This window comes from Galdieria sulphuraria (assembly GCF_000341285.1).
Source record: "Galdieria sulphuraria unplaced genomic scaffold scaf_52, whole genome shotgun sequence".
NCBI lineage: Eukaryota > Rhodophyta > Bangiophyceae > Galdieriales > Galdieriaceae > Galdieria > Galdieria sulphuraria.
In genome coordinates this window covers 70,716-97,790 of record NW_005178423.1, presented here as the reverse complement: position 1 = coordinate 97,790, position 27,075 = coordinate 70,716, and the positions used below count along the sequence as shown (strand labels likewise).

General features: G+C 39.4%; 16 protein-coding genes across 17 annotated transcripts; 11 read left to right on the top strand and 5 right to left on the bottom strand.

Annotated features, from left to right (window-relative positions):
* The first annotated feature begins 10 nt into the window (after nucleotides 1–10).
* Gasu_52810 (transcription factor) lies at nucleotides 11–1,055 on the top strand. 2 transcript variants are annotated; one of them, XM_005703643.1, is made up of 4 exons: nucleotides 11–279; nucleotides 331–582; nucleotides 637–801; nucleotides 850–1,055. In XM_005703643.1, the coding sequence occupies exons 1-4, from the start codon at nucleotides 76–78 to the stop codon at nucleotides 976–978; spliced, it is 750 nt and encodes a 249-aa protein (XP_005703700.1). In that variant the 5' UTR covers nucleotides 11–75; the 3' UTR covers nucleotides 979–1,055. The 2 variants fall into 2 exon arrangements, with proteins under 2 accessions (XP_005703700.1, XP_005703699.1); XM_005703642.1 differs by having other exon boundaries at nucleotides 11–582.
* Nucleotides 1,056–1,080: 25 nt separating this feature from the next.
* Gasu_52800 (uncharacterized protein) lies at nucleotides 1,081–2,295 on the top strand. Its single transcript, XM_005703641.1, has 2 exons — nucleotides 1,081–1,670; nucleotides 1,726–2,295. Exons 1-2 carry the CDS (start codon nucleotides 1,107–1,109, stop codon nucleotides 2,176–2,178), a joined length of 1,017 nt encoding a protein of 338 aa, XP_005703698.1. The 5' UTR covers nucleotides 1,081–1,106; the 3' UTR covers nucleotides 2,179–2,295.
* Nucleotides 2,296–2,319: 24 nt separating this feature from the next.
* On the bottom strand, nucleotides 2,320–4,420 carry Gasu_52790 (dihydropteroate synthase). Its single transcript, XM_005703640.1, has 13 exons — nucleotides 4,343–4,420; nucleotides 4,217–4,295; nucleotides 4,065–4,164; nucleotides 3,946–4,018; nucleotides 3,686–3,895; nucleotides 3,493–3,632; nucleotides 3,377–3,442; nucleotides 3,240–3,326; nucleotides 3,108–3,189; nucleotides 2,924–3,061; nucleotides 2,777–2,874; nucleotides 2,615–2,728; nucleotides 2,320–2,567 (listed from the first exon to the last, which is right to left on the bottom strand). The coding sequence occupies exons 1-13, from the start codon at nucleotides 4,398–4,400 to the stop codon at nucleotides 2,454–2,456; spliced, it is 1,359 nt and encodes a 452-aa protein (XP_005703697.1). The 5' UTR covers nucleotides 4,401–4,420; the 3' UTR covers nucleotides 2,320–2,453.
* Nucleotides 4,421–4,640: 220 nt separating this feature from the next.
* On the top strand, nucleotides 4,641–6,993 carry Gasu_52780 (molecular chaperone HtpG). The gene is made up of 3 exons (XM_005703639.1): nucleotides 4,641–4,864; nucleotides 4,913–5,033; nucleotides 5,086–6,993. Exons 1-3 carry the CDS (start codon nucleotides 4,730–4,732, stop codon nucleotides 6,960–6,962), a joined length of 2,133 nt encoding a protein of 710 aa, XP_005703696.1. The 5' UTR covers nucleotides 4,641–4,729; the 3' UTR covers nucleotides 6,963–6,993.
* Nucleotides 6,994–6,998: 5 nt separating this feature from the next.
* On the bottom strand, nucleotides 6,999–8,860 carry Gasu_52770 (uncharacterized protein). The gene is made up of 3 exons (XM_005703638.1): nucleotides 8,477–8,860; nucleotides 7,366–8,418; nucleotides 6,999–7,318 (listed from the first exon to the last, which is right to left on the bottom strand). The coding sequence occupies exons 1-3, from the start codon at nucleotides 8,819–8,821 to the stop codon at nucleotides 7,052–7,054; spliced, it is 1,665 nt and encodes a 554-aa protein (XP_005703695.1). The 5' UTR covers nucleotides 8,822–8,860; the 3' UTR covers nucleotides 6,999–7,051.
* A 2-nt stretch (nucleotides 8,861–8,862) lies between these two features.
* Nucleotides 8,863–10,120, bottom strand: Gasu_52760 (ubiquitin-like modifier-activating enzyme 5). The gene is made up of 2 exons (XM_005703637.1): nucleotides 9,645–10,120; nucleotides 8,863–9,591 (listed from the first exon to the last, which is right to left on the bottom strand). Exons 1-2 carry the CDS (start codon nucleotides 10,024–10,026, stop codon nucleotides 8,888–8,890), a joined length of 1,086 nt encoding a protein of 361 aa, XP_005703694.1. The 5' UTR covers nucleotides 10,027–10,120; the 3' UTR covers nucleotides 8,863–8,887.
* A 460-nt stretch (nucleotides 10,121–10,580) lies between these two features.
* Gasu_52750 (uncharacterized protein) lies at nucleotides 10,581–10,854 on the top strand. Its single transcript, XM_005703636.1, has one exon. The coding sequence runs from the start codon at nucleotides 10,628–10,630 to the stop codon at nucleotides 10,826–10,828; it is 201 nt and encodes a 66-aa protein (XP_005703693.1). The 5' UTR covers nucleotides 10,581–10,627; the 3' UTR covers nucleotides 10,829–10,854.
* Nucleotides 10,855–11,050: 196 nt separating this feature from the next.
* On the top strand, nucleotides 11,051–15,245 carry Gasu_52740 (peroxisomal fatty acid beta-oxidation multifunctional protein). The gene is made up of 11 exons (XM_005703635.1): nucleotides 11,051–11,229; nucleotides 11,275–11,349; nucleotides 11,398–11,683; nucleotides 11,740–12,125; nucleotides 12,177–12,781; nucleotides 12,837–13,010; nucleotides 13,065–13,209; nucleotides 13,261–13,944; nucleotides 14,011–14,709; nucleotides 14,772–14,982; nucleotides 15,043–15,245. The coding sequence occupies exons 1-11, from the start codon at nucleotides 11,176–11,178 to the stop codon at nucleotides 15,183–15,185; spliced, it is 3,462 nt and encodes a 1,153-aa protein (XP_005703692.1). The 5' UTR covers nucleotides 11,051–11,175; the 3' UTR covers nucleotides 15,186–15,245.
* A 5-nt stretch (nucleotides 15,246–15,250) lies between these two features.
* Nucleotides 15,251–17,115, top strand: Gasu_52730 (uncharacterized protein). The gene is made up of 4 exons (XM_005703634.1): nucleotides 15,251–15,552; nucleotides 15,614–15,782; nucleotides 15,832–16,133; nucleotides 16,183–17,115. Exons 1-4 carry the CDS (start codon nucleotides 15,310–15,312, stop codon nucleotides 16,960–16,962), a joined length of 1,494 nt encoding a protein of 497 aa, XP_005703691.1. The 5' UTR covers nucleotides 15,251–15,309; the 3' UTR covers nucleotides 16,963–17,115.
* Nucleotides 17,116–17,119: 4 nt separating this feature from the next.
* Nucleotides 17,120–18,010, bottom strand: Gasu_52720 (uncharacterized protein). The gene is made up of 5 exons (XM_005703633.1): nucleotides 17,859–18,010; nucleotides 17,765–17,809; nucleotides 17,530–17,717; nucleotides 17,323–17,480; nucleotides 17,120–17,274 (listed from the first exon to the last, which is right to left on the bottom strand). The coding sequence occupies exons 1-5, from the start codon at nucleotides 17,925–17,927 to the stop codon at nucleotides 17,147–17,149; spliced, it is 588 nt and encodes a 195-aa protein (XP_005703690.1). The 5' UTR covers nucleotides 17,928–18,010; the 3' UTR covers nucleotides 17,120–17,146.
* A 10-nt stretch (nucleotides 18,011–18,020) lies between these two features.
* Gasu_52710 (uncharacterized protein) lies at nucleotides 18,021–18,475 on the top strand. The gene has a single exon (XM_005703632.1). The coding sequence runs from the start codon at nucleotides 18,031–18,033 to the stop codon at nucleotides 18,451–18,453; it is 423 nt and encodes a 140-aa protein (XP_005703689.1). The 5' UTR covers nucleotides 18,021–18,030; the 3' UTR covers nucleotides 18,454–18,475.
* Nucleotides 18,476–18,600: 125 nt separating this feature from the next.
* Nucleotides 18,601–19,619, top strand: Gasu_52700 (tubulin folding cofactor). Its single transcript, XM_005703631.1, has 3 exons — nucleotides 18,601–19,103; nucleotides 19,155–19,395; nucleotides 19,444–19,619. The coding sequence occupies exons 1-3, from the start codon at nucleotides 18,655–18,657 to the stop codon at nucleotides 19,591–19,593; spliced, it is 840 nt and encodes a 279-aa protein (XP_005703688.1). The 5' UTR covers nucleotides 18,601–18,654; the 3' UTR covers nucleotides 19,594–19,619.
* A 1-nt stretch (nucleotide 19,620) lies between these two features.
* On the top strand, nucleotides 19,621–20,645 carry Gasu_52690 (dihydropteridine reductase). Its single transcript, XM_005703630.1, has one exon. The coding sequence runs from the start codon at nucleotides 19,631–19,633 to the stop codon at nucleotides 20,564–20,566; it is 936 nt and encodes a 311-aa protein (XP_005703687.1). The 5' UTR covers nucleotides 19,621–19,630; the 3' UTR covers nucleotides 20,567–20,645.
* A 5-nt stretch (nucleotides 20,646–20,650) lies between these two features.
* Nucleotides 20,651–22,061, top strand: Gasu_52680 (2,3-biphosphoglycerate-independent phosphoglycerate mutase-related protein). The gene is made up of 2 exons (XM_005703629.1): nucleotides 20,651–21,195; nucleotides 21,242–22,061. Exons 1-2 carry the CDS (start codon nucleotides 20,674–20,676, stop codon nucleotides 22,025–22,027), a joined length of 1,308 nt encoding a protein of 435 aa, XP_005703686.1. The 5' UTR covers nucleotides 20,651–20,673; the 3' UTR covers nucleotides 22,028–22,061.
* Nucleotides 22,062–22,069: 8 nt separating this feature from the next.
* Gasu_52670 (uncharacterized protein) lies at nucleotides 22,070–24,000 on the bottom strand. The gene is made up of 5 exons (XM_005703628.1): nucleotides 23,737–24,000; nucleotides 22,729–23,686; nucleotides 22,464–22,681; nucleotides 22,297–22,415; nucleotides 22,070–22,237 (listed from the first exon to the last, which is right to left on the bottom strand). Exons 1-5 carry the CDS (start codon nucleotides 23,983–23,985, stop codon nucleotides 22,099–22,101), a joined length of 1,683 nt encoding a protein of 560 aa, XP_005703685.1. The 5' UTR covers nucleotides 23,986–24,000; the 3' UTR covers nucleotides 22,070–22,098.
* A 430-nt stretch (nucleotides 24,001–24,430) lies between these two features.
* Gasu_52660 (ubiquitin carboxyl-terminal hydrolase 22/27/51) lies at nucleotides 24,431–27,075 on the top strand. Its single transcript, XM_005703627.1, has 3 exons — nucleotides 24,431–24,939; nucleotides 24,993–26,130; nucleotides 26,166–27,075. Exons 1-3 carry the CDS (start codon nucleotides 24,450–24,452, stop codon nucleotides 27,052–27,054), a joined length of 2,517 nt encoding a protein of 838 aa, XP_005703684.1. The 5' UTR covers nucleotides 24,431–24,449; the 3' UTR covers nucleotides 27,055–27,075.

Below are 27,075 nucleotides of genomic sequence, written 5' to 3'. Positions count from 1 at the left end.
ATGACGAATAATGGAATTGGGCATTTTGTATATTGTAGCGAAGACAACGTAGATTCTCGCTTCAACTTTTAAGCCATGTTGAAACAACCAGTAACCCAAGTCCGACTCACTAACGTTGTTGTTGTTCGCTTAAAGAAACACGGAAAACGCTTCGAAATTGCTTGTTACAGAAATAAAGTTCTTTCTTGGAGGAACGGAACAGAAAAAGACCTTGACGAAGTGCTTCAAGTAGAAAACGTATTTTCTAATGTGTCCAAAGGTGTTGTAGCCAACAAAAAGGTAAAAGAACTTATCGTCGCAGTAAATAATTCTGACGGGTTGAGGGCACAGGATTTACTGGAGGCTTTTCAGACGACGGATATTCGAAAGATATGTGTTGAGATATTGAATAAAGGGGAGCTTCAGGTTTCAGACAAGGAACGCAATACAGTTTATGAAAGTTTGGTTCATGAAATTGCTACAATAGTGGCAAACAAATGTATAGATGTAGAAACCAATCGTCCCTTAACGGTATCAAGAGCTGAGAAGGAAATGAAGAACATACACTTTTCTGTCGTTCCCAAAAAGAGTGCAAAGCAACAGGTCTGTATAACGTAATTTTCGTGTTTATGTGCTCCCAACTTTATAAACAAACAGGCATTGGAGGTGATTCGCAAACTTGAAGAAAAAGGACATATACGAAGAGCGTCCATGCGAATCAAAATACAAGCGCCTTTAAAATATGCAGAAGAGTTAAAGCAGCGTATGAAAAACTGTATTATACACGTAGAGTCCGAGGAAAGGGAGGGAAACTTTAGAACGGTACCTTGTGTCTGAAAGAAAAAGTTTTTGTTATTCAACAAAGTGTAGGTGGTTCTCATTGATCCAGGTAGTTATAGAGAAATTGACAATATACTGAAAGAGGAAACAAACCGTGATGGATTTTTCGAAGTCTTGAGTTTGGCAGCTATAGAGGAAGGAGAGAAAAGACTCGACTAGGTTCTTCTTGGAATAGGCTCATAAACGTAAAACATTTTCAAGGTTTGTGTATAAAGTGATAGAGACAAGTTATTACGAATTTCGACTCTCCCCAACCATTTTGAGAAGATCGTTGGAGATTGATTCTTATGAGGGAAGACTTACAAGACTTTTACAACTTCCCCCAATTTGCAACTCAATATTGTCACTATAAGTTAGCAACCCCAACGATACAACACTGGCAGTTGAGAGATTTGGTTCACTGTGAAAACTCGGAGGAGGTATACATAACCGAAGGGTTTGGAATATACAAAGTCAACTTGAAGAAACAAGTGAAGACACTTGTTCATCAGTTGGAATTTAAGCCAACTTGCTTTTCCATTTACGAAGGAGTATTAGCAGCTGGTGGACAAAGTGGAAAGCTAAAAGTTTTGCGGTTGGAAGACGGCAGAAGCTTCTTTGCGGGAAATGTGGGAAACCAAGTCAACAATTCTGTCTTACTTACTAAGAGAAGAGATGAAAAGTTGTTATTTCTTGTAAATAATAATTGTGCACTTCATTGTTTTCGTTTGGTCGAAGATTGTTCGTTGGAAATGGTCGGGCTTTGCTGTTTTGAAAGTCCTACTTGTTTAAATCATGTGGCCCTGTCCCCTGACGGCAGATTGTTGCTTACCGTTGGAGATAGTGGAGAATCTTTTATTTATAATGTAGAGGTTTGTTGTGCCTCCAAACGTGTTGCACAGTTCTTATTGTTTTTATAACAAATAGGGAGATTTTAGTATCCTTTCATCGTTTCGCATTTCTTTGGAACCAGTAGTGTCGTGTAGTTGGAGTGCCGATGGTCACCTTTTTGCGGTAGCAAGCCAAGATGATCATGTTTATTTGTTTGACAGTGCAACAGAAAAAAGGATTGGAAAACTTTCAAGTCGGCAGTCAAATGGATTTAGAGGTGCCTGTCGCTGTGTCAAATTCTCGCCTTGTGGAGTTTTAGACCTCATGGCTTTTACTGAACATGCCAACTGCGTTCATTTGGTGGACATTCGAGACCTGTCAAGAAGCCAACCTGAATTTATTGGAGAAACGGAACGAGATGTCGACATAGCTGGCCTTTGCTTCAATCCACACGGAGACAAGTTGTTTGTAGGCTGTAGCCAAGGCATATATGCATATTATATCGGTACCGCACAAAGACGAAGTTTTGGAAAGGGCGATTTTACTTGAAGCATTTCTCTTTGAGATAGGGCCATACTCATATTGTGTCATGAATGCTATACAGTTTGGTGCCATATGAACACAAATAACGAATGACATATGTCGGCTTGCATATCTAATGTGACAGTTGTTGAGCCTTTTCTTGAAAAATAATTTGTATTTCAAAGGAAGTCTTCATTTATACACATCATTTCGAAGAGAAGCGTGGTCGATACAAGACATAGAAAAAACTATTCTTCCGCTTTAAGATTCATTATTGAGACAGTCGTTATTATTCTCCAAGTCTATGAAAGTCTCTGAACCTTGCGAAAAAGTTCATCCGCAACTTTCACTGTATGGATCAATTCAGGTCGATGAAAACGAACTATATCAGCTCCAAATGCAATAGCAGCAGTAACCTAATATGCAGTTGATAAGACTCTTATATTCTTTCGATAGTCCTTACAGCTCCGGCTGTTGCCCAGTCAGAACCATCTTCCGTACTAGCACAGTCTGCAATCTTTGCAATAAACCCTTTGCGTGAGACTCCCACCAAAACAGGCATATCACTGAGACGACTCTGTGGAATGGTTTGTGTCATGAAATAAATATTATCACATTTATTTACCTTGAATTCACCAAGATTGCGAATCAACTCAACATTTTGGCCAAAACTCTTTGCAAAGCCGATTCCAGGATCAACAATGAGCAACCACCGAGGAAAACCTAACAGAGTAACATGAACGGAAAAAAGCAGGTCTATTGTGAGCGATACCTTGCTTCAGTAATACATCTATTCTTCGTTCCAATTCAGTTGCAACTCCCAAAACAACACTTGGATAGGAACTGTATTCTGTAAACTGCATCATGGTTTTGGACGTTCCTCTCATATGCATTGCCATGTAAGGCACACCTTAAAAGATGAGAAACATGGTGTTGGGATTCAAATGATCAAGTACCCAAAGAATGAACTGTATCAAACATCTTTTCATCTAAAAGACCACAGCTAACGTCATTAACAATATGGGCACCATTTTCGACCTTGACAATTCAATCAGGAGTCGTTTCATACGAAAAAAAGGCAAACCAACCGCTGCCTGTGCAACTTCATGTCTAAAGGTGTCGATGCTAATGATGACGTTTGGCAAATTTTCACGAATGGCCTTGATTACCGGTATCTTCCGTAACAATGAGTTCATCGATGTAAGTTTCAGAGCATCGTACGAACCACTCTTGATTTTTCTTCCTCCACAGAAATATATTCAATTCCTGGCCTGGTGCTTTGCCCTCCTATCTATTGTTGCCTTTGGTGAAAATAAGAATGAAAAGCAAACAAAGACTCACATCGACTATATCGACGTCGATCATTTCCATAGCACGTTGAAGCGCATTCTCTACACTTTGATATTTGCCTCCGTCGCTAAAACTATCGGGAGTCACATTGAGTATTCCCATCGTATAAGTCTTCTCTCCCCACAAAAACTCTAATATCGGAATCAACCACGAAACAAAGCAAATAAACTGCATGAAGAAACACCTTTGTTACCACAAGAAACTACCCTACGAGGACAAAGTCTCTTCATATCCTTTGCGACCGCTGAAACTCTTTCACACGCTTGTTCTACAGTTTCTCCTGTAGCAAGAGGCAAATTCCGGTCGATGTCTCTCAAAGGAAAAAGAACAAAGTCACGCTCAGCCAATCGTGGATGTGGAACTATCAGCTCTTCTGTGTTTATGATTCTATTACCTAATTGCAAGCTGTCGTACGTTGAACTCAGTCTCGGAATATGGTCGTACCAAATATTAATACGTCAAGGTCCAGCGAACGCGGTCCATATCGCTCACCTCTGCGAACTCTTCCAAAAGAACTCTATTTGAAAGTGACTTTAACACCAAGATGAAAGAAAAATGCTTGCCTCTATATCCTGAAGTTGATGTAGAAGGTCAAGAGGTTCTCTTTCCGTCCGGATTTCACACACAGCGTTGTAAAAAGACGGTTGATTTTCTACATACATACTATGATCGTCAAGTCTTCAACCAAATGTAACCAAAATGGAATCGATCTTACGGAGATGTTTTATAAAGAAAAGAAGTAGCAATGACTTTCGCAATTTCCCTGAGTTTCTGCAGTGCACCGAATAAACAAGCTGAGAAGATTGAGCTTCACAACCAAAAAGAATTCAAAAATGCATACCTGACTTATCACCAAGGTTGGAACCCAAGGCGATGAAAACTCTCTCTTCTAGACCCATTGTCAAAATATCTCAACCATAAAAATTGAAGATGATGATCTAACATGCGAAGACAAATATCCTACAAGTAACCATTCCTGAAATAGGAACAAAAGGGTATGATGAAAGTTCAGGATACAATATTTTGAACCAACCAGTAGCCATATTCAAACAATAACAGTCCATTCATGCTCTTGTGCAAATGGCGCCAAAACTCTGACTCTTCTAGATCTTTCCATCCTCCTTTTAAATGACGGACTTGGATGTCTGATCGGCCGTCCTTCATTGGTTTCGGTTGGATTGAACTGGTTTCACGTTGAAAAGGAATCTTGTTGTGAAAGCAAGTTAAAATGGCAAACGAAAACCAAGAAGTGGAGACCTATGAATTTCAAGCAGAAATTAACCAGCTTATGAGCCTTATCATCAATACCTTCTACAGCAACAAAGAAATCTTTTTGAGGGAACTGATATCGAATGCTTCAGACGTATGTAGGGTCTTCTTTGTTGGTTGAAGTTGCTGTAACTTTATGTAGGCACTTGATAAGATTCGCTATCAGTCCTTGACTGATAAGTCGGTGCTGGAGGCTGAGCCAAACCTGGAGATTGAAATTTATGCAGATAAACAAAACAAAACACTCACTGTGCGTGATACAGGTATGTAAGACTTTAGTTCTCTCTTTGCTTGTGTAGTATTGACAGCCCCAAGGTGTTGGTATGACAAAGGCAGACTTGGTGAACAACTTGGGCACAATTGCAAAGTCTGGAACTAAAGCTTTCATGGAGGCTCTTCAAGCTGGAGCTGACGTCAGTATGATTGGCCAGTTTGGAGTTGGTTTCTATTCTGCATATCTTGTGGCTGATAACGTGATTGTTCGAACGAAACATAATGATGATGAACCTTACGTATGGGAGTCTTCGGCTGGTGGAAGCTTCTATATCAAGAAGGATCATGGAGAACCATTGAAAAGAGGAACTGCTGTCGTTCTTCATTTGAAAGATGATCAAACAGAATATCTAGAGGAGAAGAGAATTCGAGATCTTGTCAAGAAACATTCCGAATTTATCCAATACCCAATCAAACTTTATGTTGAGAAGGAGGTTGAGAAGGAAGTGGAAGATGAAGAAGCAACAGAGGAGAAGAAAGAAGAAGAAGAGGAAGCATCTTCATCCGAAGCAAAGGTCGAGGATATCACTGAAGAGGAGGAGGAAAACAAGGAGAAGAAGAAGAAGAAGGTTAAGGAAATTACTCATGAATGGCAAGTACTTAATAAGAACAAACCTATTTGGACTCGAAAACCCGAAGAAATTTCCAAGGAAGACTACAACGCTTTCTACAAGAGTTTGACCAACGACTGGGAGGAGCCCTTAGCTGTGAAACACTTTAAAGTTGAGGGTCAGTTGGAGTTCACTGCGCTTTTATTCTGCCCGAAGCGTGCTCCATTTGATCTGTTTGAGCCTCGTAAGAAACTGAATAACATCCGTCTCTATGTGAAGAAAGTGTTTATCATGGACAATTGTGAAGATATCATTCCAGAGTACTTGAACTTCATCAAAGGTATTGTGGATTCTGAAGACTTGCCTCTGAATATTTCCAGAGAGATGCTTCAACAAAACAAGATTCTTAAAGTTATTAAGAAGAACGTTGTAAAGAAATGCCTTGAAATGTTTAGTGAACTGGCAGAAAACAAGGAAGACTTCAAGACCTTCTACGAACAGTTCTCGAAGAACATCAAGCTCGGAATCCATGAGGATAGTCAGAATAGGCAAAAATTTGCTGATTTACTTCGATACTACTCAACCAAGTCACCAGATGAAATGATATCATTGAAAGAATATGTTTGTAGAATGAAGGAGGGACAAGATTCCATATACTATATAACGGGCGAAAGCAAACAGGCAGTTGAGAATTCTCCATTTTTAGAGAAGCTTCGACGCAAGGGATATGAAGTTCTGTTCATGGTTGAACCAATAGATGAGTACTGCATTCAACAACTTAAGGAATACGATGGAAAGAAGTTGGTCTGTGCCACAAAGGAAGGCTTGAAATTGGAGGAATCGGAAGAAGAGAAGAAGGAGAAGGAGGAACAGAAGAAGTCCTTCGAACAGCTATGCACGGTTATTAAGGAAATACTTGGAGATAAGGTTGAAAAGGTAGTGGTTTCAGAGAGACTTGCGGAATCTCCCTGTATCCTGGTTACTGGTGAGTTCGGTTGGTCCGCTAACATGGAACGTATTATGAAGGCGCAAGCTTTACGTGATTCGTCTTTGGCAATGTATATGTCATCGAGAAAGACAATGGAAATCAATCCTAATAACGCAATAATGCAGGAATTACGTCGGCGCGTGGAAGTAGACAAGTCGGATAAGACAGTGAAGGACTTGGTCAATCTGTTATTTGACACTGCTCTATTGACATCAGGATTTTCTCTTGACGATCCAAACGTTTTTGCTTCCCGTATTCATCGTATGATCAAGTTGGGTCTGAGTATCGATGAAGACGAGGCTAATGAAAAGATGGAAGAAGATTTACCACCATTAGAGACTGAACAAGAAGGAACATCTGCAATGGAAGAAGTGGACTAAAACTTCGGATAATAAATCATCATTTGTTTTATGTTTGCTTGTTTAACATTTTTTATATTTTGTGAATGGAGTTGGCGATAGATAGTATGTTACTTTGCAAGAGATTGAGGAATCACCAGACCAGGTTGGGAAATCCACACATCCAATAAGTTTCTTATATTTGGAAGTAACTCAGTAACGTTGTTCAGTACACTATTTGCATGTTGTACTAGAGGACTTATTTCCCCAGTCCAATAATGTTGTAGTTGCTCCACTTGCTGTTGCATGGCAGTCAAATGATACTCCTTTGTAATCAAATCGGTTAGCATTTCATGCTCAAAATTGCGAGCTTTGTAGCCGAGTACAGCCAAGTCTTTCTCAACTTGAGTTTCAACAACATAACTCAGTAGACCATGTGCACTACCAGAATTTCCACATCTTTCCAGATTTTGATAATGATGCCATTTCCGTTGCTTGGTAGGGCTTGAATAGCTTTCCTCATGTAGTCGTAATCTCTTAAATCAATATCCAAATCTTCATTGTGCATTCTTGTGTCTGTCTTTGCACAGTGGTTAGCAATAGCAGGAACTTTACATTCTTCTAACGAACTGATATCATTCAATTTCTCTTTGTGCAGCTTGATGAAGTTCTTAATAGAATCTACTGCCTTTCTACTTAGATGGCAAAGCTGTTCTATCTTTTGATGAGTAGAGTCATCAACGGTTCGCTTCAAATCGTTGCATACATTTTCCAGTTCGTCATTCGTCGATTTCATTGAATACACATTACTTTCCAATTGAGTTGCAATGTTAGTCATTTGAGACAAAGTCTCTTCTAATTCTTCATCCGAAATCCAAACGGATGAATTAGCTTCCAACTGATGTTGCATATTTCTCAACATTCGTTCGGTTGCCTCTTCACCATATGTACGTGCTTCTATCCAATCTTTTTCATCATTATTTTCATGGCAAGAATCATCCGTAGAATCTTTCCTATGAAGCGATATTTCTTCCAGTTGGTTTTGATATTCTGTATTTTTCAATCTTAAATCAGACAAGAGAGCTTGCAAGTTCCATAGTAACAATTTTTGGCCATCGACAATAGATTTACATTCTTCAGAATACAAGTTGTCATATTGCAATGAACAATACAAACTCTGTTTCAAGGAATGAACTATATCTTGCTTACCCATATGTTGCTCTAATAGAGTCAGAAACTCTTCTTGTGTAAAAGGTTCCATACATTTTTGAACAAAATCTGACACAGTGCTCATTGCAGAAGAAATATTTGAGCAGTGAAGGATACATTGTTCGAGGTTGACAGTTTCGACACCAGACTCAGCAATACTTTCGATAAGATTATATTGCGAAACTCTTTCATCGATAGCTTCAATCCCCTTGGCTATCTTCTCCGCAGCTGCCGAGAATCTATCCCAAGTCCGCCGTGAAAGAGCTTGACGGCAATGAATTAGTTGTATCTGCAACGGGACAAGTTATCACAAGTTTTTAAGAGTGTATCAACTCATAAGGAAATACCTGTTGTTCTACTTCAAATATCTCTCTTTCCAACTCTGATAATCTTTGCTTATATTCGTTTATTGCATCGTTGCACCTTGCAAAATCTTCATCGTTACTGCTTTGTTCCTTTTTTTCGCTATTTACAGGCACTTTATTCTCTTTCAAATAGCTTTCCTGTATAAGGAAACTGTTGTAGAAGCTCTTTTGGGTTGTTTGTGAACCGTAGTTGTCTACCAGTTGTAACCACACATTGGCAAGAGTTCCCTTGCAGATTTTTGCAAGTTTTGCTTCGGACGGTGGTTTCTTCATACCCAACTCGTCTCGTATCCATCTTTGAAACTTTTGAGGAGATAGTTTAGACATTTCAACCAAAGAACAAGAGAACAACACGACCCGCCACAAATTCAAATCAAGTCTATTTTATTCATCTCATCGCATGGAACGCAATTGCTTTACAAGTTGTTGCGTTTCTAAGCTTTCCTCTGAAAGTGAATAAGCGTATGACTCACCAGTCTGTTCTTCCAATACTTTCTTCTTGTCTTCCTTCACATGTGAAAGCTGCTCTTCAATCTCGAAACCATCATCAACTACTTGAATAGACCATTCATTATCTTGATGGACGACGGGATTTTCCACATTGGAATGACTCGTTTTATCAGGTTCCTCTAATGCTTGCTTATTTTGTTGTTCCATTTGATAAACTCTTTGCCAATGCAAACAATTAGGATCGGGACATGAATCGTTTGGCTTCACGGTCATCGTTGAAAAATAGTCAGTCCATGCATTGTAACCGATGTAATTGGATACTTGACCAAACCCTAAGAGATATTTCAAACTATTTTGAACCAATAAACCTGCAATGATTCCCATAGTAGTTGGTAAAGAGGCTGCACATACTCCTTCTCTCTTCAACGTGGACTCATCCACACCTGAAGCAACTAAAAGAGGAGGGACACAACTATAACAAGCAAAGACTCCAGGAACTATGAACTGCACGTGACCATTAAGAGCATCTTCTGAAACACCACTTTCAAACCAGGTCAATCTTAATTCATTGCAAACCATATTGATGGTACTTCTAGCGTTGTAGTTATCCACACAACTCAACACGAGATGGACAGCAGAAGCTTCATCTAAACAAAAAACATAATCAGAGTGTTCATTAAATCCATGCTATTTAACTCACCCGTTGAACCAGTTTTTAATACTTGTACAAATTTATCATAGCTTCTAACCGAAGTAATATCAAAGTGATAACCGTCAACAACGACATCTGGGTTAATTGCTTCCAAAGTTTCCTTTGCTGCTTGTACCTTTGTTTTGCCTCGTTGTTCTGGTTTATAAAAAAGTCGATTCATGTTTGCCAACTCAACTGTGTCATAATCAAAAAGAACGAGCTTTCCAATACCACAGCGAACAAGCATTTCCGCAGCCACACTACCCACGCCGCCTAAACCTACCACAGCTATCGAAAACTTTCTAATTTCGTCAAAATTCTGCACAACACCGAGCTTCTTTAACGCTACTAGTCTACTGTAAGGATTATCAGCAGATATTTCTTCATTCATGATGAGCGCTCAACAAAAATATCACAATTCAATCAACATGAATTATTCAAATGGAAGACACACTTTTTGACGAGAACAAAGAAATGGAGGCTCAAGGCATAAACTATGCATTCGTAGAAGATCTATTTCTAAGTAATTTTTCGAATACTTGTAAGTTTACAAGTTACAATATTTTGTGAATGGTTTCAAAAAAATATTTCAAAGGCTACTTAGGAGAAGTAGCAACCAGAAAGACCCCACCATTTGGAGAGTCGACTATTGTAGCTGTAGCTGGAGTTGCTTGGAATACTGTTATGTTGATCAAAAAAGTGAAGATTGTGCTATTCTACTGTGCCTGTGTCAAAGTGCAAAGTGTCGTTTTCCTCTTACATCAATACTACTCTGACGATTCTCTATACAAAAACTTGACGTTGTCCAGTACTTTATCTTGAAAATGAGGAAACTATTCCATTATCGAAAGATCTTACAAATTCTCCATTTATGCAAGCCATATGCAGACCACCTCATGACGAGGAAATAGATACGGTGACCTTGTTGTATCCGGACTATGACAAAGAGACGCTGAAGCAAGTGTCTGAACCAAGCGAGTATCCATCCTCGTATGAATCCAAACTTGGCAGTATTGTCAGAACTTACTAAGAAGCTGCAACTTTTTGTATTGTTCCATACTGAATTAGAAAATAGTCACAGAATAATGTATTGTTGTCGTTTTGACACTCTAACACCAGACACAAATGAGTTTGGAGGACTATATACTCCACTAGAATATGCAACTGGTGTGTTATTGGAGGTTCTTCAATAACAGCAATTAAACAAGGAAAACGTAGAACTGCTTTATGTATGGCAAATACTTGTGTGCAGAAAGTATATTTGCGAGTAGAGTTTCATTACACTGGAGAATATTTTGTTCTTTTTCAGGAAAATGGATTCGTTTTCTTCTGTAAAAGTAGTTGTAAAGATAATTGCCTCTTTGAAACATTTCTTCGACCCATCGACCATCGAAAGGAAAGCTTTCCATCAGCGTTTTGTCCAATAGAATTTATTCATTTCATTCGCTCTCGACTCATTTTGGGTTTCTCTTATTGTCTCTCTCTCACTCTTCAACATTCTTGGTGCATATCCATTTTTGGAGAATATTTGTTCCATACCATGCAGTCTGGTTGGAGTGTAGAGTTGAACGTAGATAACCAAGGTGTTGCTCTGGTATGAGTACTTAAAAGTCTTTGTTCTTTGAGATAACTTTGATAGATTTCCTTTTCCAACCCGCCTGTCAACGCCCTTTCCAATCCTCTTTCTCAGTCTCTCTTTGAAAAATTGAAACAAGTTGGTTTGAACGTTATCTGTCATACTCCCACTGAACAACTGCCTTAGGCATATGAGAGGCCTGATGTGAAAGCAATCGTTCTGTTTGGAAAGAATGGTGTTTTCTCTGGTGGAGCCGACATTACAGAGTTTGCTGCTTTATATGACCCTAAAGCAAGTCCTAAAGATGTGGAAGTAAAGGCTCATATATTTCAAATGTTGGAAGAAGGTTCGAAACCAACAGTCGCAGCCATCAATGGGGTGGCTTTTGGTGGTGGTTTGGAAATGATTCTCTGCTGTCAAGAACGTGTGGGTACAAAACGTGCTAGTTTTACATTACCAGAGCTACGAATTGGTATGGTCTACTCGGTTGTTTGTTGTGTTGACAGGATGGGTAACGTATTGGCTTAGGTCTTATTCCAGGGTTGGGTGGTACCCAAAGATTGCCAAGAGTTATTGGACTGGAAGCAGCCTTACCTGTTATGCTTCAGACAAAGGTTTTAAAGGGTCAAGAAGCCAATAAGCTTGGTTTATTGGCCGCGCTAGTTGATGGAGAAGAAGAGTTGCTGGCCACTGCTAAGAAAGTTGCTTTGGAAATAGCTCAAGGACTGAGAGAAAGGAAGAATCATCTGAAAAGAACAGACAAACTAGGCTCACCTGAACAATGGAATAAGATAGAGCAGTTTGCAAGGTCGGAATTGAGCAAGAGTAAAATGATAAAAGGACAACCACAATATCAAGAATGTTTGGAAACTATCATGTACGGTGTTCGAAATGGAGGTGAAGCAGGTTTACAAGTAAGTCTCATTTGCTCACATCTGGAACATTTGTTGACTTGTATGTGTAAGTATGAGAGGCGAAAGTTTCGTGAACTGGTATCTTCGCCTACAGCCAAGTCACTCATTCATGTATTTTTCGCTACTCGAGCAACAAGCAAGTTGGATGCTATTCCTGGAGTTTCTACGGAATACAAAGGCAAACTTCCGAAGAAATGTGCAGTTGTTGGAGGTGGCTTAATGGGAAGTGGAATAGCCACATCGATTCTTGCATGTGGAATTCCGGTTGTAGTAAAAGAAGTGGATGAACAATTTGCAAAGGCAGCTCGCACGCGTATCGAGGCTAACTTGGAATCTTTTCGTAAACGCTCCAAGTTATCTCAAGAAGCATTGAATAACGCAAAGCGGATTCTTACAGTTACCACTGAATTTGACGATAAGTTCCGTGATGTTGATTTGGTTATTGAGGCTGCTATCGAAGATGTGAGACTAAAGCAGGAAATATTTGCCACTCTTGGAAAGTTAGTAAAGCCCGACTGTATACTTGCAACCAATACATCTTCTATCGATATTGATTTGATAGCTACTGCTTGTCCAAAGGCAACTGAGGAAGGTCGGGTTGTTGGTGCCCATTTCTTTTCTCCAGCGCATATAATGCAGTTGTTGGAAATTGTTCGGTAAGTTCATGTTCCAAAATGTAGTGGATATGATTAATTATGCCATGTTCAAAAGTATCAATCGAACATCTGCTAGAGTTATTCAAGACTTGGTAACGTTGGGTAAGAAAATGGGAAAGACTCCTATCGTAGTTGGCAATTGTGTTGGGTTTGCTGTCAATCGAATGTATTTCCCGCAGTCGAACGTTTCTGATATTCTCGTTACATATCTTGGTTTATGTCCCTATAGGTAGAGATGTTCCATTTTGTTATTTGTTTATGTAACTCGACTTTTTATGTATAGAATTGATCAAGTTGCAGAAGAGTTTGGTTTACCGATGGGACCATTCAAGTTGAGAGATTTGGTTGGCTTTGATGTCAGTGTTGCAGTTGGAGGAGTAGCTGAGGTTGCATATGCGGACAGAGTATTCCGTTCATCATTACTGAAAGTGCGTGTTTTGCTTATTTTTCAGATATTTGAATACTTATAATGAACACAGAGTATGATTGAGAAAGGTCGCAAAGGACAAAAGTCTGGAGCAGGTTTTTATCGTTATTCTAGTCAGTCGAGACAACCTCAAAAGGACGAAGAGTCTGTGAAGTCCTTTATTGAAGCTGCCTCAAAAGAAGTGAGACAAACTGCTTCCAAATTGGATATCCGAGCTCCCGAACAGAGTTTTATTCAAAATATTAAAGACAACGATATTATTGACATGTTGATTCTCCCTGTAGTTAACGAAGGAATGAGAGTTTTAGAAGAAGGTATTTCACAACGAGCCAGTGATCTGGATATTGCTAGTGTTCTTGGAATGGGCTTTCCTGCATATAAGGGCGGAATCATGTTTTGGGCTCAATCCCAGTTTGGTCATTCAGGAGCCATTTTGAAGAGACTTGATTATCTTTATCGTGCTACAGGAAACTGTCCTATGTTTGCTCCATCATTTGCACTGGTTCGAGCTGCAATGTTAAATGCACCGTTGGAACGTCCTCCAAGGCCTCCTCGATATATGGGAGGCGATGATGATGTGGTAATTGTTTCAGGTTTCCGAACGGCTGTAGGGAAGGCATACAGAGGTGGGTTTAAGGATACTCCAATGGAAGACCTTATTCGTCCCATAATGCAGCGTTTATTGGAAGACACCAAGATCAATCCAAAGGATATTCAAGATGTTGTGATGGGAATGGTAAGTAAATGCATGTTTTGATATGTGCTGATATGGTTGCCGCTCACGGTCTCTTCTTATTTATAGGTTTTACCTAGAGGTGACCATGGCGAAGTACAACTTCGAAGTGCAAACTTTCTTGCTGGAATTCCTGAATCAACACCTTGCAAAACAGTAAATCGACTTTGTTCTTCAGGTTTGCAAGCCATTGCAGATGCTGCAGCTGCTATCACAAGGGGTGATTATGATATTGCCATTGCTGGAGGAGTGGAAAGCATGAGTACTCATGCTTTTCATGATAATTCTTTAAAGAAACATCCAGAAGTTTTACGTGTAGGTGGTAATGCGGCGGACTGTTATCTATCAATGGGCGAAACATCAGAGAATGTAGCCGCTAGATATGGCATTTCGAGAGAGCGACAAGATCGACTAGCTGTTGTAAGCCATGCAAGAGCTGCAGCAGCAATGTTATCTGGGAAGCAACGCGGTGAAATAGTTCCCATCAAAACCAAAGTAAAGATGCCTGAGAATCCAAAGGATAAAGCTTCGAAGATGGTTGAAAGAGAAGTTGTAGTGGACAAGGACGAAGGTATTCGTTTGGGAGTTACTATGTCCTCATTAGCAAAGTTGAAACCCGTATTCAGAAAAGAAGGCTCCACAACTCCAGGCAATGCTTCACAAATTAGTGATGGAGCAGCAGCTGTCTTACTCATGAAACGTTCGGAAGCACAGAAACGAGGACTTGGTTGTCTTGGTACCCTTCGAGCTTTTGCAGTTGTTGGAGTGGTGAGTGAAAAATTGGATTTCTATGCATTTTGTTTGGCTTCTTATGAAGTGTATGTTTTTAGGAACCAAGTGTTATGGGAATTGGTCCTGCTGTTGCCATTCCAGCCTTGTTGAAGAAGACCGGTTTGGCAGTAAATGACATTGATTTGTATGAAATTAATGAAGCTTTTGGTTCCCAAGCGGAATACAGTATAGCTGTATTGGGAATCAATCGGGATATAGTGAATGTAAATGGTGGTGCCATTGCTATTGGTCATCCTTTAGGAATGACAGGTGAGATAATTCTATTTTTTTAATAGCGAATGTCGGTTTGAATGCTTGTCTTTGTCACAGGTGCCCGTCAAACTGTTTCTTTGTTGAATGAACTTCATCGTAGAGGTGGACGTTATGGCGTGGTTTCCATGTGTATCGGCTCAGGGATGGGCGCTGCTGCTCTTTATGAAGTCACTACATTCGATAGAGCATCAAGAATGTAGGCTTTTCAACTTGTTGATGTGCTTTTCAATAATAAAAAAAATGAGGTGTGTGTAATTTCAAATCCATTGTTTCATTTTTGCATTTTTGGGGCTTGAAGGCGCGTTATCCACTGACACTTCTCGAATGACGACATTATGGTCCAGTGCGGTTTCCGTGGTTCCTTCTGTATCTTCCGTTTCGAGTTATATATATGACGACGATGAAGAACTACGCACTATTCTACTGTCTTGTAAAAAGTACCGAGACACGATGGATATGGTGGTCCGTGCAGCAAAAGCTTACCGCAGGTCCCTAGGAGAATTGGCGGTTGCAGGAAAAGCTGCTGGGGAAGTATATACTTGTGTTGCCGACTTCACAAAGTCAACGGTAAGTAATTTTCGTGACGAAAGAGAGTTGGAATACGTTTCATAGTTAACACATGGCATAGTTTGAGGAAGAAAGAAGACGGTCACAGGCACATTCCATGTTCGGCACTAGAAGAGATACTTCTTCCGTCGTTTTTGAAGATCAAGAAGGAAATACAAAATTTCTTTATCCTGAAAACATTCGTAACCTTTTGACCGTTTTGGGGGAAGCGGAAAAGAACGCACACGATGGTAAGTGTGAAAGAGAAGACACGAGGTTATAATTGACACTGTGGACAAGGAACGTCGTTGTTTATGGAGAGAGTGAGTAATCCTATCATCAGGGAAGGAAGAAGATTTCATGAGAAGTATATGGAGCTTCACCGGTTAAAGGAACACTACAAGAATTGTAAGATGCGGTATTTGGAAGCCCAAAAGTCTTTGAACAAGGAACTTTCGAAGCCAAAGACATCTATGGAAGCTCAAGTTAAGGGTTGGGCGAAGGTAGACGAGTTGCGAAGAGAATATAGCAACATTTCTTCGCATTTGTTGAGATTTGCGACACAACTGGAACAAGAACACCATCAAGCACTTTTGGAACATGTACGTATTTAATTATTTTGGGGAAATATTGAAATACTTATGACTATAGGCCGGAGCATTTATTCTGCATCACTATGGGACTCTTTCTGCTTCGTTAGATGCTGTGAAGCCCTCTTTGAAACTCGTAAGAGAGCAGTGGCTTTCAGGGGCTGTCGAGTTTCTTGGAGAGAGCGATGTTTTGGACGCTCGAAGTTTTCAGGTTGCAGTAACACCTCCATCGTCGGTGTCGCCAAGTAGCGGAAATATTCGTTCGTTGGAGGAACGCGTTGCACATTTGGAAACAGAAAACGATAATTTACGTGATGAATGTAAAAACTGGAAAGAAACGGCACAAAATAACGAATTAGAAATATCTGCAAAAGAGTCTATTATTGAGAAGCTTCGACAAGAAAACGAAAAACTTCGTAGTATCATATTCTCTTCAAATGCTTCCTCTTCCAGGAAAACTAGTGACCTTTCTTTTCTTAGTAATAGCAGAGAGAGGTCCTTACACGGAGGTGATTCTAAAGAAGAGAGTAAACGAGACAACAAGGATTCTAGCAATTGTGAGTCATCGAAGCAGAATAGTAAGCAAGTTGGTACAAGGCAGAGTTATGGTTCCGTACCTGGTAGTTTGAAGGAAAGCCCTGCTGCTCTAATCTCACAATATCAAGCATATAAAGCATCAAGGAAGTCCAGTCGTAATGTACATTTGCCAGCTTCGTCCACAGGAAAGGATGTGAAAGACAGCAGCAAACATGTATCCGAAACTTCTGGTCTATCTGAGAAAAATGCGCGATTCTGTGATCCCGGAATAATAACTTCGCATGGAGTCTTTGTAGATAAGTGACTGTGGAAATCATGGAGAGATATGTATAGAAAGAGTTATCATATGACAATTGCAAATGAAGTAATTGTCATGCAGTTTATTTGGAGTTTTGCAAATGAGGCAAAGGAACAACTGTTGATAAGAGTTTGTATTCTAACTGCTGCAAGTAAAGGATTTTTGTTCAGTCGGATATGTGCAGTTTGTTCTATTTGTGTTCTTGAAAGCCTACCAATATCATCCACGCGATACCTGAGTAAAATAAGAACACTGGATACACTGCCAAAAGTTTCCGTCCTTCAGGTAACTTTACGTCCGCAAAAAAAGCAGTGACAGCTTAAAAAGAAGATTATTTTTCTGAAAAGAAAATCGTTTCACACATACCCATAATGGACCAAATCAGCAAAAGAACTACAGTTACGAAACGAAGAACGACGGCAACTCCTGTTGGCAACACAGCTGTCCAAAAAATACAAAAAAAGGCACCCACAAGTAGTGGAAACACACAATATCCCAAAAGACAGACACCCATAAAAAAGGAACTGGAGAATCATTATACAACTGCCATAATACGAGTCAAGTTCCACTTACACTGCGCCACCAAGTAACTGTGCATTGAGAGTGACTACAAAGGAACCACACCATATAATCAGAAACACTAATGAGAAGATCAAACTGGCATCTTCACTTGCTTCCACACTAAGCACAGTGGCAAGGGTCATACAAATAAATAAAGGACCCCAGAGATCCCAATCTCTTAATTCCGCTTGCATTTCTACCTTTATTAAGTTAAAGCACAAGAAGGATGCTACAACTGCTTACTTACTGCGGTGACCTTGGGGAGTATAACTAGCTTCAACCTTCGACCAATCTAAACAACAACTGAGTGAAAACCTTACTGCTAAGAGAATCTGACAAACCAGTCCGAGATCTCTCTTTATCGTGCTCCACACAGGTTCGTCTAAAGTGGACTCTTCTGTGGTATCCATGGCTAGTTGTTGTCAATATATCTATAGGATGATCCAAATCCACAATCGTATTGAGCTAAAGCAACAACTTGTATATCATTCCGGGAAGAGGACAGAGGTGTGAATGAAGTGCCAGTCCTTTACAATGAAAAGTTCACAGTTGTCGTTTACATTGATAGGTTGTTTACCAAGTTGTTCTTGGTCCTGCGGTTGTTTTGGAAACAAGTACGTCTGGAATAAGAATGACGAACGCAGAACTCGTCGTTCGCACCTCCTACGTCTTAAGAAGAAAAGATTGAACCTGAGCAGCTCTCTGTTGAAGGATTCCGAACCAGGAGATAAACAAAATTTAGATGCTTGTGCAGACAAAGTCGATGTTGACGTTAAGCAACTTTATGACTTACCTGCAGAGTATTCATCGCCTATGAGTGGAGACGACTTTGGTTTGGCTTTAGAAAGGACTCTTTTGGCACTTCGAAATAGGTTGGACAGAAAAGACTTTGATAAGATATTTGACAGAAACGATCCTTTTATCGGAGAACTGTGAAAAGGCTAGGTTGTGTTTTTAAGCATGGGGGTTTATAGTTATGTATCCCTTTTACTATTTTATGAATTTGCGCCAAGTTGTATATATATATATATATATATATATACATAGAGAGAGAGAGAGAGAGATTACCTGCCTAAAGAATGAGTTCGCCAGTGTGCTCAATTTCAGCGCCCTTCAAACTTTTCCATTTTTGGCGCCATGTCAACCCACACTTTTTTTGACAACATGCAAATGAAAGTCAAAAGTTTACAACAAGAAATACAAAATTTAGCTGACTGTGAAAAACCTGTGCAACTGAAAAATATTGTAAACCTAGACTCAATTTTTATGTCGCTCTGTCAGGAAACTTCTTCCAACCAACGTCTTTTGACTGCATATGAGAAAAGAAAAATGAATATTTTGTTAGATGAAGTGCATGAAGGACTTCAAAATATCAAAGACAAGTTGCAACCTACAAGAAAGTTACGCTGGGATATTACTAGGAAGGACAAAGTTTCACAAGAGGAACGAAAAGTACCAGAGGATATGGTTCCCAGCTCGCAACAAATAGAAACTGTTTCAGACAAAAGTGCGCAGGTTATTATCCAAAACCTGACAGATGAAACTAGTGATGTTACTGATTCTCTTGTCAGTGTTGACAAACGTGGGTTAGATGTTCGCTTCCTCAACTGCAACAACTGTTGTTTATATTTGAATAGCTGGACGAGAGATTGCCAAATCAAGAATTTGAGAAACTGCAAAGTTATGATAGGTCCCGTTCAGACAGCCGCATACATTCAAGAGTGCATAGACTGTGTTGTATGCGTTGCAGCCCAACAAATCAGAATACACGACTGTCAGAGATGTGTATTTCGTGTACAGTCCAAACAGGGTTCAATATTGGAGCGTTCTAAGGATATCGTGTTTGGACCCTATAACTATGAGTATCCTGGAATAGAGGTAAGCATAATAAACATGTCCTCTGGCAACGAATTCAAGTTCATACAGGAAGATTTTCAACAAGTAGAATTATACTGTGAAAAGGATAGCTGGAAGAAAGTTAGAGACTTTCAGTTCTTTTCGAATCCTAAAGAAAACAACTGGAGTTTGGTGGAAGAAGATGATGACTCATTTTGCGGTCGAAATGAGCGTCGATAATCCGGAATGAAAGATGAGCATTGAAGGAGAGCGTTTGATGTTCCTTTCCTATTCGAGTTTATTACAGCGTAGAATCCGACCAACACGGAACCGTTACGTCCTGTTTTCAAGGAAGCAAATTAGCTTGAAACACAGGAAAATAAATCTCCAGTCGTCTTTGACGGAAAAAGTGCGAAATATCTCGACAGGAACCGGAGAACCTTCCGTCTTTTGTTATGGAGGAGCTTCAGCTTTTGGAGTGGAAATTACTCGTCGATTTACAGAAGGAGGGAACGGAGTGGTTTCAGTTGATTCTGCAGAAGGCAGTCGTGAGTGTACAGAATCAGTTTGCTTTCCTCCAGGTGCAACTTGCAAGGCTCAAGTAGACATTGCTGTTCGGACACTGGAGAAGAGTGGCCTAGCAGATCATCGATTTGGTCTGATGGTGAATGCGTCTCTTGGTTGGACAACGGGTGCAATAATGGATGATAATTTGTTTGATTCTGTTGACTTTATGCACCGATCGAACGTGGAAACTTCCCTCGTTCTTGCCAAGCTTGCATCACGTTTTTTAGCTCCTGGAGGGTTATTAGTATTTATGGGTAGTGCAGTTGCTTTGACTCCAACTCCAGATATGATTGCGTATAGTTTGGCAAAAGCCGCTATTCATCAACTTGTTATGGATTTATCTGGCGAAGTAGGCAGAGCACTTCCACGCAATAGTTCTGTCATTGGTTTGGTACCAGTTGTTCTAGATACACCATTTCATCGTGCTGAGAACAATGGTTGTGCAGGTGAAGATTGGACTCCATGTGATATTATTGCGGAAAAGTTATGGGAATGGTCCAATCAGTTACCCAGTAAGCGTCCTAAGAACGGCTCCTTGATTTCTGTAACAACACATGCAGTGGATAATCAACATGGAAGTAAAGAGCAACGAACGCTTTTTAGGACTATTAAAACGGATAACTTTGTGCAAACCAATCTACTTTAATCTATAAATACCACAAGTTTTTCTATGGATCCAGATAATAAAACTCGAAGCTACACAAGCTCTTAGAGATTTCTGATTGATGAAGGAGGAGCAGATGGCCTAACAAAATGACTAAGAGTTGTAAGAGACGTACTGTATTTGTGTTGATAGATGGTTTAGGTGATGTAAATATTGCTTGTATAGAAAATCAAACACCTCTTGCGTATGCCAAAACGCCCAACTTGGACAGTTTAGCAGCGAACGGTGTTTGTGGCTTGATGGACCCCGTTCAAGTAGGACTAGCTTGTGGCTCAGACACTGCACATCTTTCTATCTTTGGTTTTGATCCTCGAGTTTATTACAGAGGAAGAGGAGCATTCGAAACGATGGGTTCAGGTTTACACATGGACGTAGGAGATATTGGTTTCAAGTGCAATTTTGCTTTGTATGATCCTGACACCGGTATTGTTCTAAAGAGACGAGCAGATAGAGAATTTGGCACTTGGGGAAGGTCTTTGTGTGACTATTTAAGTGAACATATCGAACTTTGCGATTTTCCTAGACACAAAGTGACCTTTCAGTATGCAACTGAACACCGTTGTGGGGTTCGTATTCAAGGCCCAGGGTTGTCGGATGAGATAAGTGATACAGTAAGTGAGATAGGTTTTGTTGGAGTTTTTTGAAAGTAGCTTTTAGGATCCTTTAAAAGATAATCTACCTTTGAAGACGAGCGTTCCTTTAACTTTCAGTACGGAGGCTCAACAAACGGCAATCTTAGTAAACCAACTTTCCAAGGCAATACACGAGGCACTGGAAGCGCATCCTTTGATCATCGAAAGAAGGAAGAGAGGGCTTACATACACCAATATTGTTTTGTTTCGAGGCTGTGGACGTCGCATTGAAGTGACAAGTTTTCGTGAAAAGTATGGTTTAAGAGCTTTTGCTATTGCGCCTACCAAAATTATTGCAGGTTTGACACTTTGTTTGGGTATGCAGTTGGTTCATGTATCGGGTGCTACGGGCGACTACAATACGGATCTTCTTTCGAAAGCTCGTACTTGTGTAGAGTGGATGAAAAAAGAAGACTATGATTTTGGGTTTGTTCATATCAAAGCTGTAGACGATACAGGACATGATGGTTGGTTGCAAGGGAAATGTATGTTTCTAGAGAAGATTGACGAAATGATACATGTCTTAATACAGGAGTTGGAAGATTATTGTGTCAATTTGGTAGTAACAGGTGATCATTCCACTCCAGTCACTCGCAAGGATCATAGTTTGCAACCTGTTCCTTTTGTACTTTGTCCATTGCCTTTTGGATCCCTTTCAGCTGTTTGGCAACAGGAAAAAGTAACCAGCTTTTCTGAAATAGATGCAGGATTTGGTTTATTGGGCCGATTTACCGGAGATCAAGTAATGTCAATTATTCAATATTTTGCAACTGATAGAAATAGGAGTCAGCAGACTCATTCAAATGAATGAATAAGGTTATACAAATGAAATGTAGTGTTGTAAGGATAACCAAGTTGGAATTGGCTATTTTTGGGTTATTATTACGGAGAAGATGAAGTTGTTGTAGCCAATGGAGCAGAAGCTTGAACAATTTGTGGATAAAGGTTTAAAGAACGTCTCATAGGGCGCTTTGGCTTGATTTGAGCAAGTTTCATAAAGGCAAGCATTTGTTGAGGAATCCTGTTGTCCATATCATTATTAATCCCTAAGAAATAAATATGTACGATCAGTTCACTTACTCTGCTAAAACTTTCCGCATGGCAAGATTCGAAAAGCTACCTCCACTGTTGCTGAATTGGCGATAAGGAACAAACTGTAGAATTGGACGCTCCAATTGATAACAACTTGTCAGAGAATCCTATCAACAGGGTAAAAGAACTGCGAGGAGAAGTAAGGAAGAACTAACCATATCCTTGAAGTCGTCACTTCCTATTCCAATGAGAACGATCGATAAGGGAGCTGATTGAGAAGCTCTTATGATTTCCTCCGTCGTTGCGTGAATATCAGAAATAGCGCCATCTGTTAAAATAAACAATACGAAATAACGAGCATTAGCAGCAACTTGCAACTGTTCTATTGCCATATTGGTTGCCGTTTTGATCACTTGAGCAAGCACGGTTGGACCTACAAACTATCAATCAAAACTATCGTAGTAATATAAAATGAGTTACCATGAAATTCTATGCTTCGCAACATACTGTGATAGCCAGCAATAACATCTTCTAGTCCTCGAAAATAAGGATTCCTTTCATCCAATGTCAAAGGGAAACAATGATGAGTTTTTTCATGTGGAGGCAGTTTTGCACCAAATCCGTAGCAAGCAATCTCTTGTTCCACTTGATAGGCTAATAAAATATTGGCAATCTCTCGAATAGCTCTTTCATATTCATTCTTTCTACTAGCATCACCACAATAATGTAATGTGCCGGGTTGTCTGGGATTACCATTGGAAGCTGTAAAGTCAATACCCAAAATCATTCTCAATTCACAGCCTCCGACTATGTAATCCAAAAAAGTACGAAGTGTATGTGTCCGAATAGGAGATAATAACACTATATAACCTGGAGGTGATGGATGATCGCGATGTGCTGATTCTAAAGGAAAGATTGAGTTTGGTTGTTGATCCGATAAAAATTTCTGACTGGTCAAAAAGGTTCCTATGGGAGAGCGTTGTCCTGTTTTCTTTAAATGTATGACTTCGAATGAAAGAGGTAAGTCGACATTGCCTCGATTGAGATCTTCTTGAAACAAATCCAAACGACCGAAATCAAACATATTCCTTTGCAAAGCAGTGTTTCTGGTCAATGAATGAAATATATTCTCTTCCTTGACAGGTTCCGTTTCATACACGACTTCCCATAACGTCTCATCTCCATAAGGACTAGCGTTCTTGGATGAGTCAATAGCCAATTCATGTTGATAAGACCTTCTAAGAATAAGAATAGGACGAATACTTCCGAAAATACCTGAAGGCTTTCTCAACTTGGCTGCAGCTAAGTGCAACGATACAACGCTTTTTACATGTTTTGGTTCCACTGCCGTTATCTCAACCATGGGCTCTTGTTTACTTGCAGTTAGTTCTCCAAGTGCAAGTGGTAACAACGCGATACAGCCAAAACGTACCAATAACTAGAGTACAGTCAATCTCTAGTATTCCTATCGGTTGAATCAAGACTTACTTGACCCACTGAAATCCACTGTTCTCCCCATAGTTGTCTTTGTGAGTCTGTAAATACATTTTCTTGGTCTTTTTGTTTCCACACTTGAATATAGAGGTTTTGAGTATCTTCGAACGTATAATTCAATTCCACACTATTATGAAACCACAACTCGGAATCTGTAGGCAAAGCTTCAGTTCTACCAATTTCCTTTCTTTTTTGAGTAGAAAAAGACATAAATTGGGTATTTTCTTCGGCAGACTGTTTCATACAACACAATATAGAGACAGCTGGAAGAGTCTATACCTTTGTCAACTCTTCTGTTCAAGATATCCGTCTTCTACTTACCTTGTGGAACATTTCGAAGAGAAAAAGAAAGAATTAACTTTGTTTTGTTAGCGTTGTTCAACTTGAAAGCCATTTTAAGTTCTTTGGTTTCCTTCAACGCCATGACAAAAGCACAAATCGAACATTTATATTTATATATATATATTCATTGCATTTGTGTTTTGGATCAAAAGAATAGTCAAAGACAAAAGGAAAACTAGAAAGAAGAGGTTATGGAGATAAGTTTAGAACCAAACTCACAACTGGCACAACATAACTGTCCTCACCAAAAGACTTTGAGAGGAGACAAAAGAGAAGCAGCACGTTGGGGAATACAAACTGCAGTGACTTTGCTAACTTATCAGTGGAACAACTTGCAACAACCACTCTTATTGTGTTGCTGTAATATGAGAGACCCTCATATCTGTTTTATCGATGGCTTTTTATGTTTATCTTGTGTATATCTCTTATGTAGAAAAGAAAGCCATATCTTGGAACATCGCCAATTATCTGGCCATTCTTTGTTTTTCGATATGAGCTTTTTGAGAATGTATTGTTTCGATTGCAAGGATTATGTAGCTGACCAATTATCTTCCTCAATTATTTCTTCTATCTGTCGATTAGATTGGACAAAAAAGACTCGTCAAGTTTTGAAAAAGGCATCGTTGCCTCCAACAGTAAAGAGACAACTTTTATGGATACCTTCTCAACAAGAGTTGGAGTGGATCAAAGAATACTCAGTCTCCCCGGATGAAAAAGAATCCACCCTGTTTCCCTATCCAGGACTATGTGGTTTGCTGAATTTAGGAAACTCTTGTTACATGAATGCCATTTTACAAGTTATGTTACATACACTGCCTTTGAAGCGATATTTTTTATCCGATTCTCATCGCTCTAGTAAGTGAGACATCATTTTCTGGAATCATACTAATGCAGTTTGTTATCCATAGCTTGTTCATTTTCAAGAAACATTCAAGAATGTGCAGCTTGTGCCTTAGATGATTTGTTTATGAAAGGATTTCATGAAAGTTTCGAAAAGGACTTGTCAGAAAGAGAAGCGTTGTCACCACAATTTATTTTAGAAATTATTTGGAGACATTGTGATTCTTTGGCCAGTTATGCACAACATGATGCACACGAGTTTTTTATCACCTTTGTAAATGTTCTTAGACAACATATTATTTGCGAAGATGCTTGTCCAAAGAAGGAAAGGAATGGAATGAAAGTCAATGGGAGAGAAGTCATCGATCATTTATTTTCTGGAGTTATCGAATCTCATGTTTATTGTGGTGGTTGCAAACGTTATTCGGCAACTTTGGAAGATTATTTTGACATTTCATTGGATTTGAATCACTCTAGTCAAATGGAGAAGGAAGAAATGGAATGCAATGAAAGTGTTCGTACTTTACAAGAATGTTTGACTTATTTCACTAGTCCAGAGGAACTTGATAATGGAACCACACGATATTGTGATTATTGTCAACAACACACTTCATTTTATAAGAGAGTTGCTATTCAAAGGTTACCTCAAATATTATGTTTTCATCTCAAGCGCTTTCAACATGGATTGGATGGAAAAGGAGTTTCTTCCAAAATTGAGTCAGAAATTGGATTTCCTATTCGTAGTTTGGATATGTCACGTTACATTTCTTCAGAAATACTTGAAAGAAATGATTTACCTCAAGCAAGTCCTATTGGAGTTGAAAGAGACGATGAAGAAGATATTCAATTCAAGTCCATAAGCAAAGCAAAAAAGGATGATGAGATATCATCATCTTTTATTCAAAACGATTTTCCTTTATCGGAATCGAAGGAATACTTATGCAGTCGTTCAACCAAAGAACAGCTATCAGAGTTGAACGATGGCTCCAACATGAATACTTCATTATGGAATATTCAAAGTAACTATAATGAGGAGGAAATATTTTATGACTTGTATGCTGTTGTGAATCATATTGGAAAGATGGACCATGGACATTATATTACTTGGATAAGGGAACAAAATACTTGGTTGAAATGTGATGATGAAGTCATCAGTGTAGAACCCTTTTCTACAGAAAGTGTTGCAAGTAGTTCTCAAGCCTATTTGTTGTTTTATATATCTCGAAAATGTGGATAAAGAGAATGGAGGATCAAAACGTGGGGTCAATGACTTGTGGTTTTATAGTGCCTTGTCGTTATTTCCATCTTTGGACTGGAAAGAGTTCTCGTCGTGGTTGGATAAGAACAAACTGGAGTGGTAGACCTTTAGTCTCGTTCAAGTTACCAACCAAGTGCCTTGGGAACTATTCTACTATTCGTTCTTGTTTAGAGTCCAACGTTGCAAAACAGAAAGACATACATAACCGTGTTTTTACTGATAAACTATTCCTTACGCGTCAACAGTTGAACAGATGTAAAAGCTCTCTTCAACTCTCTTATCGTTCTACTTTGGAAGAGATAGGGATATTGGAATATGGAGATGTGAAAGAAGCTGTTGAAATCAAGTTATTGGTTCAAAAGTGCGGTAGTGATTATATAGTAAAAAGTAGAGTGAATACTTGTTTGACCTGTGAGTGTGATCGTTGTTTAAACCCGTTTCGTTTAGCAGTGGAAGGTTATTTTCAGTTGTTGCTTTCTTCTAACCCCAACGTCCAAGAAGTGGATCACAGTGTTGTAGGAGGAGAAGAGAAGGAAACCCAGCAGTTGACGTCAACAACAGTGGTGGGTTTTGAAGACTTGGAAATGGAAGTATGGGAACCTTTTACTTCAGATGTTGATCAAGTCTCGTTGTATTCTCATGTATATGATTCCGTTATGTTATCTTTGCCTAGTAAAATATTGTGTGATGAAAGTTGTCCTGGTATTCCTATTGGAGAATATCGGAAGAATGTGGTTTCGGAAAGTCTACTATCCATTTCTCAACAAGATAATGAGTCGTTATCAGTGGATACAGAAGATAAGCCTGTTGGATGGGAAGATATTTACCAACTGAAGAATTACTTTGAAAACAGAAAGAATTGTGGCAAATAAAGATTTTATTTCCACAATCAT

Excerpts from the sequence above, each read along its gene's own strand:
- Gasu_52770 (XM_005703638.1), bottom strand. The coding sequence starts at position 8,821 with ATGTCTAAACTATCTCCTCAAAAGTTTCAAAGATGGATACGAGACGAG. Across the intron at positions 8,419-8,476 it reads TATTTGAAGTAGAACAACAG|ATACAACTAATTCATTGCCG; the intron begins GTATTTCCTTAT and ends GTCCCGTTGCAG. Across the intron at positions 7,319-7,365 it reads GGAAAGATGTGGAAATTCTG|AAAGACTTGGCTGTACTCGG; the intron begins GTAGTGCACATG and ends ACTCAAGTTGAG.
- Gasu_52760 (XM_005703637.1), bottom strand. The coding sequence starts at position 10,026 with ATGAATGAAGAAATATCTGCTGATAATCCTTACAGTAGACTAGTAGCG. Across the intron at positions 9,592-9,644 it reads ATTAAAAACTGGTTCAACGG|ATGAAGCTTCTGCTGTCCAT; the intron begins GTGAGTTAAATA and ends TTTTTTGTTTAG.
- Gasu_52800 (XM_005703641.1), top strand. The coding sequence starts at position 1,107 with ATGAGGGAAGACTTACAAGACTTTTACAACTTCCCCCAATTTGCAACT. Across the intron at positions 1,671-1,725 it reads CTTTTATTTATAATGTAGAG|GGAGATTTTAGTATCCTTTC; the intron begins GTTTGTTGTGCC and ends TATAACAAATAG.
- Gasu_52810 (XM_005703642.1), top strand. The coding sequence starts at position 76 with ATGTTGAAACAACCAGTAACCCAAGTCCGACTCACTAACGTTGTTGTT. Across the intron at positions 583-636 it reads AAAAGAGTGCAAAGCAACAG|GCATTGGAGGTGATTCGCAA; the intron begins GTCTGTATAACG and ends ATAAACAAACAG. Across the intron at positions 802-849 it reads GGGAGGGAAACTTTAGAACG|GTGGTTCTCATTGATCCAGG; the intron begins GTACCTTGTGTC and ends AACAAAGTGTAG.
- Gasu_52700 (XM_005703631.1), top strand. The coding sequence starts at position 18,655 with ATGTCAACCCACACTTTTTTTGACAACATGCAAATGAAAGTCAAAAGT. Across the intron at positions 19,104-19,154 it reads GTCAGTGTTGACAAACGTGG|CTGGACGAGAGATTGCCAAA; the intron begins GTTAGATGTTCG and ends ATATTTGAATAG. Across the intron at positions 19,396-19,443 it reads ATGAGTATCCTGGAATAGAG|GAAGATTTTCAACAAGTAGA; the intron begins GTAAGCATAATA and ends AAGTTCATACAG.
- Gasu_52680 (XM_005703629.1), top strand. The coding sequence starts at position 20,674 with ATGACTAAGAGTTGTAAGAGACGTACTGTATTTGTGTTGATAGATGGT. Across the intron at positions 21,196-21,241 it reads CGGATGAGATAAGTGATACA|GATCCTTTAAAAGATAATCT; the intron begins GTAAGTGAGATA and ends AGTAGCTTTTAG.
- Gasu_52720 (XM_005703633.1), bottom strand. The coding sequence starts at position 17,927 with ATGGATACCACAGAAGAGTCCACTTTAGACGAACCTGTGTGGAGCACG. Across the intron at positions 17,810-17,858 it reads TAAAGAGAGATCTCGGACTG|ATTGGTCGAAGGTTGAAGCT; the intron begins GTTTGTCAGATT and ends GTTGTTGTTTAG. Across the intron at positions 17,275-17,322 it reads GCTGATTTGGTCCATTATGG|CTGTCACTGCTTTTTTTGCG; the intron begins GTATGTGTGAAA and ends CTTCTTTTTAAG.
- Gasu_52750 (XM_005703636.1), top strand. The coding sequence starts at position 10,628 with ATGAATCCAAACTTGGCAGTATTGTCAGAACTTACTAAGAAGCTGCAA.
- Gasu_52710 (XM_005703632.1), top strand. The coding sequence starts at position 18,031 with ATGAAGTGCCAGTCCTTTACAATGAAAAGTTCACAGTTGTCGTTTACA.
- Gasu_52790 (XM_005703640.1), bottom strand. The coding sequence starts at position 4,400 with ATGGGTCTAGAAGAGAGAGTTTTCATCGCCTTGGGTTCCAACCTTGGT. Across the intron at positions 3,062-3,107 it reads TGATACAGTTCATTCTTTGG|GTGTGCCTTACATGGCAATG; the intron begins GTACTTGATCAT and ends TCATCTTTTAAG. Across the intron at positions 2,875-2,923 it reads AGATGTATTACTGAAGCAAG|GTTTTCCTCGGTGGTTGCTC; the intron begins GTATCGCTCACA and ends TTACTCTGTTAG.
- Gasu_52690 (XM_005703630.1), top strand. The coding sequence starts at position 19,631 with ATGTTCCTTTCCTATTCGAGTTTATTACAGCGTAGAATCCGACCAACA.
- Gasu_52780 (XM_005703639.1), top strand. The coding sequence starts at position 4,730 with ATGGCAAACGAAAACCAAGAAGTGGAGACCTATGAATTTCAAGCAGAA. Across the intron at positions 4,865-4,912 it reads TGATATCGAATGCTTCAGAC|GCACTTGATAAGATTCGCTA; the intron begins GTATGTAGGGTC and ends AACTTTATGTAG. Across the intron at positions 5,034-5,085 it reads ACTCACTGTGCGTGATACAG|GTGTTGGTATGACAAAGGCA; the intron begins GTATGTAAGACT and ends GACAGCCCCAAG.
- Gasu_52740 (XM_005703635.1), top strand. The coding sequence starts at position 11,176 with ATGCAGTCTGGTTGGAGTGTAGAGTTGAACGTAGATAACCAAGGTGTT. Across the intron at positions 11,350-11,397 it reads TCTTTGAAAAATTGAAACAA|GCATATGAGAGGCCTGATGT; the intron begins GTTGGTTTGAAC and ends CAACTGCCTTAG. Across the intron at positions 14,983-15,042 it reads TCATCCTTTAGGAATGACAG|GTGCCCGTCAAACTGTTTCT; the intron begins GTGAGATAATTC and ends TCTTTGTCACAG.
- Gasu_52660 (XM_005703627.1), top strand. The coding sequence starts at position 24,450 with ATGAGAGACCCTCATATCTGTTTTATCGATGGCTTTTTATGTTTATCT. Across the intron at positions 24,940-24,992 it reads ATCCGATTCTCATCGCTCTA|CTTGTTCATTTTCAAGAAAC; the intron begins GTAAGTGAGACA and ends TGTTATCCATAG. Across the intron at positions 26,131-26,165 it reads AGTAGTTCTCAAGCCTATTT|AATGGAGGATCAAAACGTGG; the intron begins GTTGTTTTATAT and ends GTGGATAAAGAG.
- Gasu_52730 (XM_005703634.1), top strand. The coding sequence starts at position 15,310 with ATGACGACATTATGGTCCAGTGCGGTTTCCGTGGTTCCTTCTGTATCT. Across the intron at positions 15,553-15,613 it reads CCGACTTCACAAAGTCAACG|TTTGAGGAAGAAAGAAGACG; the intron begins GTAAGTAATTTT and ends CACATGGCATAG. Across the intron at positions 15,783-15,831 it reads GGAAAAGAACGCACACGATG|GAACGTCGTTGTTTATGGAG; the intron begins GTAAGTGTGAAA and ends ACTGTGGACAAG.
- Gasu_52670 (XM_005703628.1), bottom strand. The coding sequence starts at position 23,985 with ATGAAACAGTCTGCCGAAGAAAATACCCAATTTATGTCTTTTTCTACT. Across the intron at positions 23,687-23,736 it reads AGTGGATTTCAGTGGGTCAA|TTATTGGTACGTTTTGGCTG; the intron begins GTAAGTCTTGAT and ends ACTGTACTCTAG. Across the intron at positions 22,416-22,463 it reads GTGACGACTTCAAGGATATG|GATTCTCTGACAAGTTGTTA; the intron begins GTTAGTTCTTCC and ends CCCTGTTGATAG.